General features: G+C 46.9%; 1 protein-coding gene and 1 long non-coding RNA gene across 4 annotated transcripts in view; one reads left to right on the top strand and one right to left on the bottom strand.

Annotated features, from left to right (window-relative positions):
- The window catches only part of LOC134476083 (uncharacterized), a 24,421-nt gene continuing 11,935 nt past the window's right edge, over positions 1–12,486 (top strand). The window contains exons 1-2 of the long non-coding RNA XR_010047557.1: positions 1–73; positions 9,470–9,611. This is a non-coding gene — a long non-coding RNA (uncharacterized LOC134476083). The remainder of the gene's footprint in view (positions 74–9,469; positions 9,612–12,486) is intronic.
- The window catches only part of Traip (TRAF interacting protein), a 27,427-nt gene continuing 19,609 nt past the window's right edge, over positions 4,669–12,486 (bottom strand). For 2 of the 3 annotated variants that reach the window (XM_003476680.5, XM_063248877.1), the window contains 8 exons: positions 12,080–12,167; positions 11,246–11,335; positions 10,622–10,710; positions 8,303–8,458; positions 6,490–6,538; positions 6,095–6,244; positions 5,962–6,012; positions 4,669–5,771 (listed from right to left, as the gene is read on the bottom strand). In XM_003476680.5, the coding sequence (XP_003476728.1) occupies positions 5,652–5,771; positions 5,962–6,012; positions 6,095–6,244; positions 6,490–6,538; positions 8,303–8,458; positions 10,622–10,710; positions 11,246–11,335; positions 12,080–12,167 (793 nt within the window). In that variant the 3' untranslated portion in view covers positions 4,669–5,651. The remainder of the gene's footprint in view (positions 5,772–5,961; positions 6,013–6,094; positions 6,245–6,489; positions 6,539–8,302; positions 8,459–10,621; positions 10,711–11,245; positions 11,336–12,079; positions 12,168–12,486) is intronic. The other variant, XM_063248876.1, reaches the window with a different exon arrangement.

Here is a 12,486-nt window from a genome sequence, read left to right on the forward strand (position 1 = left end):
CAGTTTCCTGATGACTTAAGATATTGACCATCTCTTCATGCGCTTACATGCCATCTACGTGTATTCTGGTGAGGTATGTTCAGCTTTTGTTGCTGTTGTTTTTTTTGACAAGTTCTTGCTATATAGACTAGGCTGGCCTTGAACTCATAATCCTCTTGCCTCAGCAGAGTGCTGGGATTATAGAAATGTACCACCATGCCACTTGTGGATTATTTTCTGTCTATGTTTTCTCTCATGGGTCATTTCAGTATTTTGCCTAAAAACTTATCTAGAGCAAACCCAAGATCATCTAGATCCTCCTTTCCCATTATCTTCTAAGAATATCATAATTTTGCTTTATACTTGTATCAGTGATCTATCTTGAGTTAATTTCATGAAAGGTCTACGATGTGTTATTTATTTATTTGGCATACAGATGACCCAATTGTTCTGGCACCTTCGTTGAATTGCCTTTGCTCCTCTGTCAGACCAGTTGACTGTATTTGTGTAGATCTATTCCTGGGCTTTATTCTGTTCCATTGATTGACTTTTACTAATAACAATATTGTCTTAGTTACAGTAGCCTTATAGTAACTTTTTTTTTTTTTTTTGTCTTTTTCGTTTTTATTGGTACTAGGGATTGAACTCACGACTGCCTGCTTGCAAGGCAGGTACTTATGCCGCTAAGCTAAATCCTCAGCCCCCTATAGTAACTCTTAAAGTTGGGTAGTGTCTGTCCTTTTTCTTCAGTACTGTGTTGGCTACTCTTTGCTTTTTGATTTTCCATATAAATTTTAGAATTAGCTTATCTATATATATCTATAAAAGCTTGCTGCAATTTTAGCTGGGATTGTGGTGAGTTTGTAGAGCAAGTTGTGAAAACAGACATCTTGACAATACTGTTTTCTCATCCACTGTACATGGAACAACTTTCCATGTGTTTAGTTCTTTAACTTCTTTATCAGTTTTGCAGTTTTCTCCACCTACATCTTGCACATTTAAAAAATTTTTTTCTTTTTTTTGTTTCCTTTGGGTACCAGGGATCAAACTCACAATCTCATGCTTACTAGGCAGGCCCTGTGCCACTGAGCTATATCCCCAGCCCCATCTTGCACATTTTAAAAAGATCATAGCTAAATATTATTTTCTTTTGGTCCTAGTATAAATGGCATTATATATTTGGATTTTTTTTTTTTTTTTTTTAGATAGGGTCTTACTATACAGTCCTGGCTGGTCTTGAACTTACTCTGTAGCTCAAGCTAGACTCAGACTCACAGCAATCCTCCTGAGTGCTAGGGACTACAGGTGTGTGCCACCTCCTATTGTGATTTTAGAAATCATCTTGCTAAGTGTATGTTCTTGTATGTGGTTGAAGTTTCTCTTTTACCTCTGTAGTCACCTGGTGACCTGACAAAGACTTTGGGGGGAAAGGCACTGTCGATCTTCTAAGAGATGAAGGGTACACCACAGGCACTAAAACCAAGGCAAACATCTCAGGCTACTGCTGGACCCCCTGAAGTGTTCAACCCCAAAGTTTTAGAAGGCAAGGTCCCCACTGCCTGTGGCTAGTCTGAGTCAGCTGCTATCCCATGGTGGCTGACTGATCCGCAGTCTGCCCCTGTATCCAAGACCCTCTGTTGTTAAATGTTTGATCAGGGTTCAGAGTTCTCCAGTTGATTACAATCACTGGTCATTCCAGCTCAGTGGTTGCTTTGATTGAGCAGTGGTGGTGCTCCTAGAGCAGTGGTGGTAAATCTATGGCGTGTATGGTAAGAGGAAAGCTGTGAATGGGTGAGTTGTTTTTCTAAAAACCTCAGTATTCAGGGTTAATTGCAGTGTCAGCACTATGTGATACATTGAGTGGGTTTGGGGTTGCACTTTGGGCCCTCATCCCTAAAAGGTTTGCCACCACTTCCCTGGAGCTTTGGACCCCACCATTATGTCTGACCATATTCCAGTGATTTGATCATTATGACCAAATATCATAATATTTTAAGTTTTTAATTTGAGAAACACTTTTTCCCTTCTAATTGTTTTGGCTTTGGGGGATTTTTAAAAAATTTCCACAAGGAAAAGTTATTGATATTTTGATAAGGGATTGTACCAAATTTGTAGGCAGATTGGTGGGAGTATTATCATCTCAACAATGTTAAGTCCTAGCTGGCACAGGCTTGTAATCCTAGTTTCACTGGATTTTGGAGGCCTGGAGTCTCCTTCTGGAGGTGGTTTCCAGGTTCTTTCCATTTCAAACAAAAAGTCAAGTGAAACAAAAATGATGGCAAAGTTTCACAATTATTTGAAAAATTGCAAGTGAAAGGTAAGGTAGTGGAGGCACTAGCTCTGTAGAGTGAGCTTGGGCTGAATAAAAGAAAGGAAAAAAATCTAAAAACCAAAATAAAGTATAGCCTGGAGGCAGAGGGAAGGCTACCATGAGTAAAGCTAGGATGATATGCCTTCAATGGCATCATCTCCTGTTATTCATTCCACACATCGGGGTTCTCGTGAGAAGTCTGTATTCAAGGTCTTGAGAATTATTTGCAACACGTGTCTGTGATCTGATCACACCTCCCTTCCCAGCCAGTCTAAGCCATGCCCTATCCTGTCTCACCAGCTACTTAGGACGCTGAGACAGGAGGATCACAAGTTTAAGGCTCACCTCAGAACATGAGCCTGTCTTAAAATAAAAAAAATTAAAAAATAAATTCTTCAAATCCAAAAGCAGAAGGTCTTTCTGAGACAGGCAAGCAGCATCTAAATCTCATTTTAGCCTATGTCAGCTAGGGTGGGGAATGTGGCTTGGCCAGCAGCTGTCTGCCCTTGCCCCTCACTTTCCTTTCCCTCCCCTTTGTACCCCAAGGATTTGGCAACCTCCCTGGCTATCAAATCACCATTCTCTACTCCAGCATGGGTGCAGCCAGGAAGGCAGTGTGGTGCCCCTCTCCTACTTCCATCACTTCAGACCATATTGCCAGTGGTGCTGTTTGTTTTGGTTTTGTAAAGACAGGGTCTTGTTATATAGTTCAGGCTGGCCTTGAACTCACTATGTAGCCCAGAATCACTTGTGGTGATCCTCCTGCCTCAGCCTCCTGAGTGCTGGGATTTCAGGTGTGTGCCACCACACGTCTTTACTGTTGGGGTTTTGAAGGAAAAAGCATTGTGGAGTGGCAGTGGTCAGGAAGGGATCTGGGCCCCTTATTTGCATACCCAACATTCTCATCAAACCTTCTGAAAGATTCCCTGATTTCAGTGCTCACCCTCACTGAAAGAGGCTGGCAAGTGTGACATAAACAGCACCTCCGATCTGTTTTGGTTTTGGCCTATAAGAGCCTGCTCTTGGGTACTAGCCCCAGTATGCTACAGCATAGCCCTGTTAAAACACTGACTTTGCTGTCACAGTAAATCTGCTCTTGACCCATTTCTCAGGTAGTATGGACTAAGTTTCCAAAGAAAGACAAATAGACACTCAGAGTCGTTACCACCACAGATCTCTAGAGAGCACCAGCAACCAGCAGAACTCACCTGCTACCAGCAGCAGCAGCAGTGATGGCGACTGACTGTGTCAACTGAAGGCATCCATCACTAACTGGTGTCACCTGGGGACATCAGGATTGAGAGCACAGCTGTCCTTTGTCAACTCATGATCTCCATCTAAATCAAAGAACCCTCAACTAATTGGCAACATTTCCATATATTTAGGTCTGTTTTGTTTTTTAGGGTTTTTTAGGAGGGAGGGTAATCATCATATCTGTTTGTAAACCTTTTTCATTATCCCAGACAGAAACTCTCATTTTACCCCTCTCTAGTTCTTGGTATTCTCTATTTTATTTCAGTCTCTATGAACTTGCCCATTCTAAATACTTCATATAAGTAGAATTGCACAGTAGTCCTTTTGTATCTTGTTTATTTAATTGTCAAACTTTTTTTTTTTTGAATTGGCAATCGAATTCATGACCTCATGCTTGCCAGGCAGGTGCTTATGCCGCTGAGCTAAATCCCCGGCAGTCATATTTTTTTTTTTTTTTTTTTTTTTTGGGAATTGAACTCATGACTGAGCATTTACAAGGCAGGCGCTTATGCCACTGAACTAAATCTCCAGCCCTGTCATACATTCTTAGCCAATATCCTGATTCATTAGACTCCCATTCCAGTGAGGTTGACACTGCAGTCTCCATTTTATAAAGAAAATCAAGCAGAGACTCTAGGGAACTTACACAGAACACTCAGCAGGGGTAGAGGGTGCTAGCTGCCAACCTAGTGACTGACCCTCAGTACACCTCAGCTCGTGTCAGCCTCAGAGCACCCAATACCCATAACCAAGAGCATCACCTCCTTTCTGTACATCCCCCATGTTTCTCTAGATTTGCCAGAAGTTAGCCGGGCACTTTCGGCCTAAGGTACTCACTCACTCCTTGTTCCTCTCATCCGGGCCCTGGGTAAACTCTTGTTAAAGGGAGAGGAAGGTTTAGGGGTCCCAGCCAGATCCAAAGCCTCACGATCTGGCCACTGGTAATTTGTTGCGCTTGCTATGAATGTTCTATATGGGCAGATTTTGGTTTACCTATCCACTTTCCTCATGGCTTATGGGATATGCCCTGGTGAGAGACTGGGAAAAACTGTAGTGATTTTTTTTTTTTTTTTTTTTTTTTTTTTGAGACAGGGTTTCAATATATAGTCCACGCTGGCTTTGAATTCTTTGTAGCCCAAACTGGCTTTGGTTTTTTATTTTTTAGATTTTTTGAGATAGGGTCTTGATACACAGTTCAGGCTGTCCTTGAACTCACTTTGTAGGCCAGGTCACAAAACTCACAGCAATCCTCTTGCCTTAGCTTCTCGAGTGCTGGGATTACAGGTATGTGCCAACGTGTCCAGCTTTTTTGGTTTTGATACCAGCAGTTGAACTCATGACCTTGCGCTTACCAGGCAGGTGCTATGCCACTGAGATATATCCCTGGCCCCCTACACTGGCTTTGAACTTACAGTGATCGTCCTGCTTCAGCCTCCTGAGTGCTAGGATTACAGGTATGTGTCACCATAGCCAACCAGTGGTCTCATTCTTGCTAGAATCTCTCATGGCCTATAAGAGAGCCAGCGCTTAGAGATGAAGCTGTTGGGTCTAGGAGATGTACCTGCTTTACAAAGTCATCCCAAACGATTTTCCAAAATCACAGCAAATTTATACTCCCAGAGCCAGGAAGGAAAGACTATCATTTGTTACTTTACACAGAAAATTTCCCCCATCTTCACACCATTGTCAACTCTGTCCTCTACTCTGCTGGGCCCAAGTCATCCCTAGTATTAAGCCAGGAAAGGAGAATACACTGGCTGGGATGCCTGAGAAACCTCAAGGGCTTTTGTCCACACCCACAATCAACAAGTGATCCTCGTCTCCAGGACCAGGACTCAGTCAACTGGTCACTGCTATAAGCAGAAGCTTAAAATGAGAAGCCAATTGGAACCATACAGACTCCTAATGGTAAGTCCAGTGTTGTGGGGAAAGGCACAGTGAGCACAGGAAGCACAGTCTCTTGGTGTCACTGGCAGCTCTGCCTGCTCATTTACCTTGCTCTCCAGGATGGTCCTGAAAGAGGCCATCCCCTAAAAGACCCCTTGCCTGGCCAGTTCTTGGTTACTCATTGGAGGCGCGTATCTGACCACTGCTCAGACTGTCCTTGTTACCACAGGAAGGTGTCCAGCTTGGTCTGAGAGGGAGGCTGCACAGTCTTTGCTCTTACTCTCTGCTTGGTCTTGGCCTTAGACTTAACTGGTAGTGGGCGGATGACAGTTGTGTCAGTCTGGAGGAAACGTTAAGGAAGAGGCCTGGACAGGGGACTGAGCACAGACCTGGGGTACACAGCACTACTACCCTAAACAGGGTCCAGCTCCACACACCGAGGCTGCAGGTGTCAGTAGTCTGGGGGTCTGGGTGATGTGTGGTGGAGGCCCCACGGTTCAGCCTGGCCCACTGCAACAAGACAAGGATACAGACTGGATGAATTTTGTCCGTCCCCCAAGGCCATCGAAGCCCATTCTTACCTACAGCAAAAGGAACAGATGTTGAGCAGGGTGGCAGGCCAGGGGCTGACTACTTTTGAGATAGCTGCAACCTGTCACTTACCACATCTGTGCTATGACAGGAGTTGGTCATGGCCCTCTTGGGCTGTTTCTGACCCAAGACACCCTTGCGGATGAAGACAGGAAAGGCACCAGCTAGTTCCTCATCTGGCTCTTCTATGTGACTTTGGCCACCCAGGGTGTCCTGGGAGTCCTGTGGGGGAAACCCAAGAGCTAGACTTGAAGACCCAAATGGAAGCAAAGTAAGGAGGGCAGTGGTGACGGAATAAGGTCATGATCTCTGGTTCCTCACTAGGAGGCAGGAAAGATAATAAATAGGGCTGCAGGGGTGGCTCCAAAGTGTCTCAGTCCTGGGCCAGGAGAGAGGGCTTCCGATAGAACTCTGCCCTCTCAGGGTTGGATGGTCACTACCTGTACCTCCTGCTGGGAAGCTCTTACCTGTTTAGGAACTTTGGGCTTCTTCCTGAACATGTCTTCAACAGGAGAGCTACAAGAGTGAAACATAAAGGCAAAGACTGGGTAAGCAAAACAGGGGGGCCAGCACATGTCTGTAAGGGAGGTGGCAAGCAGCTCGGCTGCTGTCAGCTGTGTCCTGGGATGGGTGCCCCTGGGAAATGTTGCAGCGTTATCCACCCTAAGTACTGGTCTGTGAACAGTTGGACAGAACAGAGCTGAGTCAGAGCAGGCTGGACCATGTCCCAATCCTGTGGCTTCATTGCAATGCCCCCCAAGTCCCTGGGTAACTCATCATATTCCAGGCTCTACATGCAGCTGGGGAACCCAAGCAATTCATCACCCACAGGAGTCCAGTCATGCCCTAATATAGTCAGAAGGTATCCAATGAGCTCAGGCCTCATCCTGCCTACACAGAGATGGGGCACAACCTCCACAAGAGCCTCAGTAAGTGAGCCACTTAGAGTACTCAGGGCCCATGGTTAGTCCATCAACCCTACAGAATGTGTGCAGGGAGGGTCTGAGGCAGAAGAGAGATGGGCCCCGGCCTGGCCTTCTACTTCTAGTCCCAGATCTAGGCACTGTTTCCATCTAATTCCTGGGTACCCTTGCAGCTAGATACCCTCTCCTGGTATTTCTCCAGGGGAGCAGGAAATTGCTGACCCACAGCTGATATTGTTTCTCTTCAAGTCACAAGAGGAGGCCAGGAACAGGGCCTGTTGCCTCTGGATTCCTCCTTGTCTACCTCCTTAACTTCTGATGAGGCCATATAACATCCCTAGAAAGATTCTCTACTTGCTACGAGTCTAGCTCTGGAGCAATTGAGTGGGTTAGGAATGTTCCATGCTCCCTCACTCTCCCTACAGGTCCCAATGATGGTAGGTGTATCAGTAAATTGCTTGGCAGCCTGAAGACCCTGGTACTCACCTTCAACCTTACAGCTGCAGAGGAGGCAATGGGTGGCAGCCAGGACACAGAGCCAGCACTGCGGGGTGCCCTGTCTGAAGTCCACAAGTGCTGGGTTTGGTTCTCATTGTTCCCAAGCCCAAGTGACACGACATGAATGCTCATGCTTGAGGCTGGCAAGTGGTGGCTTGCCCTCTTATACCCCCATTGCCCAACATCTCAACTTCCTTGTCTCATGCCCAACCTTAAATTCAGAAGAAACCTGCTGGGCTCCAGATTCCCCTTGCCTGAATAGCACGCACCCCTACAGCATGGAGGGGCACAATGCTTGTCTCTGTGATGAATCACACTTAGTGTACCTAGCTGAGGAGACTGCTTTCCTTTTCCCAGCCCCACTGTACCCTATCACAGGTCCTACCTGTCCTTTACAGCTCCAGGGCTTTTCTGGGCTACTCCCCTGGGTGGTGGGGCCATGGGCTGCACAGCTTGAAATGGTTCTGCCTTAAGCATGAGCCTCAGAGGTGTGTAGTGGAAGAAGTTTAGAGTCCCTGGCTCAACACTGGAGTGCAGGCATTTGAGCTATTGAAAGCACTTAAGCCCAAACTGTCAGCCCAGCACTGTCCCTACTGGGATCCCTGCATTCTCTGTTAACTCATGACCCAGTGCATTACCCTGAAGGGTGACAAAGAGGACTGAGATAACAAGGGAAAAGCTTTGCACAGATTTGAGTTCTCAGGCCAGGGAAGAAGAGGTAGTAGGAAGCAAAGCAATGGCCAAGCCCAGACAGCCCTCACTGTCCCAACAACCACTCAGAGCCACTCAGGCAGGACCCACCAAGATGTCTTAGCTATCCCACTCTGGGTGGCGGACAATGACAGGGACTGTCACTCACTGTGCTTTCTCCAGGCAGAGCTTCTTGAAGCAGCCACGCTGGGAGCCAGAGGGCTGGGCTGGCGGGGTATCCACATCAAAGGTAGCATCAAGGTCAACGACGCTGTGGCAGGATGGCCGGCAGAGCTTCAGGTTTAACATCTCCATGGGGGCTGGGCTGAAGGCAGAGATGACCACAGTGGCAGCTCAGAGGGACCACAGCCCCTCAAGCATAGTAGACAGTTCAATGCAGTAGCTCAGAGCCCATTCCTGACTCAGCTGAGCCTTTTGCAAAGTCACGAGACAGCGAATAACAGGAAGACAGGAGGAGGCAAACAAAACCCAAGCAAGTAAGCAACAGATCACTGCCCTTGGACCATGCAGCTTCATTCCTCAGTCTGCAGTGCAAGGAGTAAGAGATGTTGCCGTCAACTAATGGAGAGAGAGGTGCTTCTCTGCACTATGATGGTCATCTGAAAACTGTTCTAGTACCTCCTCCCTCCTTGATGAGCTGGAGGTCTCTTTCCCTTCCTGCTAAGAGTCTACTTTCTTTCCTTCTCACCTTTTGTGTTTTTCTTGAGACAGGTTTTTACTATGTAGACCAGGCTAGCCTCAAACTCATGGTGATCCTCCTGCCTAGGCTCCCAAATACTGGGATTACAAGTGTGTGCCACCATGCCCAGAAGTCCATCAAATTTCTTAAATAAATTTTTGCCAAGTGTGGTGGCACATGCCTGTAATCCCAGCTACTGGTACCTGAAAGGATGAAGTGGGAGGATAGCATGTTCAATGTCAATCAGAGCAACTGAGCAAGACTTTGTCTCAAAATAAAAAGTTAAAAGGGCTGGAAATGTGGCTTAGCGGTACAGCACTCCTGGGTGTGACTGCCAGTATCACAAAAAAGCGAATCAAAAACAATTTCTTGGGCTACAGTGTGACTCTGCAGTAGCATGCATGAGGAAGTGGACTCAGTCTCCAGCACTGAAAAAAAAATTCTTACAGACTCCTCTTAGATGCGAAGAGGAATAATGTGGACTCTGTGAACTAAACCGAATATATTTCCAGTGCATTCCAACGAGTATTTTAAGTTACAGAATTATGAAAGTATCCAGAAGCAGCTATCAAAGTCCTGAAATTACCCTCATGTGGTCTCATGAAGCTTTTGTTTTTGTTTTTTTCCTTGAAATAGTTTCTTACTATGCGCAGGCTAGACTCAAACTCCTGGACCCAAGAAATCCTCCTGCCTCAGCTTTCCAAGTGTTGGAACTACAAACACACAGCACCATTCCCAGGTTCATGGGGCCTTCCTCTACACTGAAGCACAAGTCTAGGTAAGCAGCCAGATAGTAGGTGACTGGTATCCCTGGGGTTGAAATCTGTGAGCAATGATCAGTAACTAGTGGGATAAAAATCAGGCATGCACCAGCCCCTCAGAGCAATCTCTTTCAGGTATCTGCAATGGTTTCTACAGTCCGTAAGACAAAAGTCAGTGCCACAAGTCTTCTATCATACCCAGCATGGCCTTTGCATTTGCCATCCTCTTTGTTTGACTAATAGTCCTTCAGCTCTACAAACTGATTTAAGAAATATGCCAATCCAGCTGGGTGGGGTGGCACACACCTGTAATCCCAGCACTCAGGAGGCTGAGGCAGGAAGACTGCCATAATTTTGAGGCCAGCCTGGGCTACATAAGCTATTTCAAGGTGAGCCTGAATTACATGATAAGACCCTGTCTCAAAAAAAAATAAAACATACAAAATAAAATTTTAAAAGGGCTAAGGATGTAGCTCAGTGGGGAGACCCTGGGCTCAATCCCCAGTATCTCTCACATAGACACACTTGGTTCAAAGAAAGCACTGGCTCAGGGAGAGAAGTCAAAGTGTTTGGCTTCCCAGCTGGGGCCCTCCTGCAGGCAGGAGATGTTCTCAGTAGGACTTTCTAAAAAAAAACACCAGGAGGAGGAATGGAGGCCCACTCCTGGCAGGGACCCAGTCTCTGTCTCTTGGCTCCCTCTGCTGGCAGCTTTAAAGTCCTGGGGTCCCAGAGGGATTTTTAGAATGAGTGGTTTCAGAATTAGGGGCAGATAGAAGCATGTGAATTACTCTATAAGCATCTGAGACACTCGTGCTCCTGCCCCATGCACAGACTGCCTCTTGGTTCTCTCTGGCCTTCCTTGCCAGAGCCCAGAATTTGTCTCAAAAGTTGCTTTTCAGTTACGTCTCGGCTGGCTCTCAAGAGTCCAGAAACCTTGGGCCACTGGTACCACCAAAGCCAAAAGTGTTCCTTTTCAAGGAGCTCTCCCAGCATGCAAACCTGCACCACCCCCAGTGGATCAACAAACCTCTCTAAAACCAGGCGGTTGACAGTCTCACTGGTCACTGGTGGCAAGTTCAAGGTTTCCTGTAACATCGTTAGCTTCTTTTTCAGGCTCTTCGGGAGGCAAAGTGAGTGAGACAAGGCTGAGTACAGACATAATATAGAGGATGAGCGGCATGTGAGAGGTGTGCACACAGGTTGCGGGACGCCTCTCTGGGAGGGTCCTTCCTCTGTGACCAAGGACCTTGGAGGCAGGCACAGGACATGCTGTGAGGAAAGGTATAGGTTGCAGACCAGACTGGGGTCAAGGTGCACACCCTGGCCCACCCCTTGCCCCAGGAAGATCCTGGGAATTCAGAACCACCACTGACCAGTACATAAGAGTCTCAGAAGGAAGCAGGCAAACCCTATTCTTTTCTTTTTTTTTTTTTTTTATGAGGCAGAGTCTCCCCATGTAGTTCAGATTAGCCTTGAATTTACTTTGGAGTTCAGGTTGGCCTCAAATTTGCACTATTCCTCCTGCCTCAGCCTCCCAAATCCTGGGATTTCAGGCATGTGTCACCAAACCAGCTATCCAAGCCTTACTCTTTGAAGCACATACGCCATCCCTTATTCTCATCCCTATTCTCAAGCCAGGGACACCCCTCACCGTGATTTCCTTGTCAGCATTTTGTAAGTCCTTCTGAGCTGACTTTAGCTCCAGCTTGGTCTCATCTAATTCAGAGTAGACTGTCTGCAACTACAAGAAAGCATAGGGGAAGCGAGATGTGGTTGGATATATCTATAATCCCAGCAATTAGGAGGCTGAGGCAGGAAGACTGTCATGAGTTCAAGATCAGCCTACACTACACAGCAAGGTCCTGTCTTAAACAAAACAAAACACAACACTACCACCAACAAAAAAAAGTATAGAGAGTAAAGGACAAGCCAAATGGTGGCCATATAATCTTCCCCCTGTCTGTTGCTACCCAGTTCATGGTCAGAGTGACTTAGAGTTCAGAAGAAACCAGGTGTATTGGGGAGACTCCAGACATCAGAGGCTAGGGTCTGGCAATGCATTTGTGACAGGACTGCCTGGAGTGAAGGTGCTCTCTGGACACTGTATCTTGTGGCTACATCATCTTAGAAGTGAAAACAGATAGCCTATGAGCAACCTCAGCCTGGTGTTACATGCAGGCCTCTGAGATGTCATATTTGGGGCCTGTGCTCCCCAGTCAGCTGAGAGATACCAGGAGCCAGGAAGAGCAGAAAGGACCATCAGTGTGCAGCATGGTGGGCTACCTCCACCACCTGCTGTCCCAAGGGGACAAGGCACATGATAAGAGCCAATGCCCAGTGAGGACCAGTAATCAGTCCCTGTAGCCACCCACCAGCCCCATGGGGCCAGCTATCGTCTCAGGCCCCCGGCTAGCTCAGAAGACCTCAGAGACTATGACAAAAGGACCATCTTTCCCTCTTCATCTTTTGCTCACTGCGCAGGTACCTTGTTTCTGGAGAGGACCAAGTCCTTCCGCAGCTTGTCAGCCAGCTCCCCTGAGGCCTTTCTCATCTCTTTCAGATTTTCATACTCTCTGCAAAGTAGCCATAAAAAGAGATGCCAAAAGATGACACCTTGACAGGCAGACCCAGCCACAGCAACAACCTAACACAAGGCCTCATTATCTTCTCAGCTCAACCTGGGTCATCTTTTCATACCTGAGTCCAGTAGGGGCCAGGTAGCATCACATAAGGTCCTACACAGAACTCAATGGGACCTGGTCACACAGATCCCCACCTGGCCTGCAGATGTGGGTGACTGACAGGCTGTGCAGGAAGCTCTGGCTTCACTAGAGGGCTCTCTACACCACCTGGTCCCTATAGAAAGCATTCTGGACCCTCTGCTTGTCACTC

Source organism: Cavia porcellus, unplaced genomic scaffold, assembly GCF_034190915.1.
Source record: "Cavia porcellus strain 051 isolate PalLab524CR breed Dunkin Hartley unplaced genomic scaffold, mCavPor4.1 scaffold_5, whole genome shotgun sequence".
Classification (NCBI taxonomy): Eukaryota; Metazoa; Chordata; class Mammalia; order Rodentia; family Caviidae; genus Cavia; species Cavia porcellus.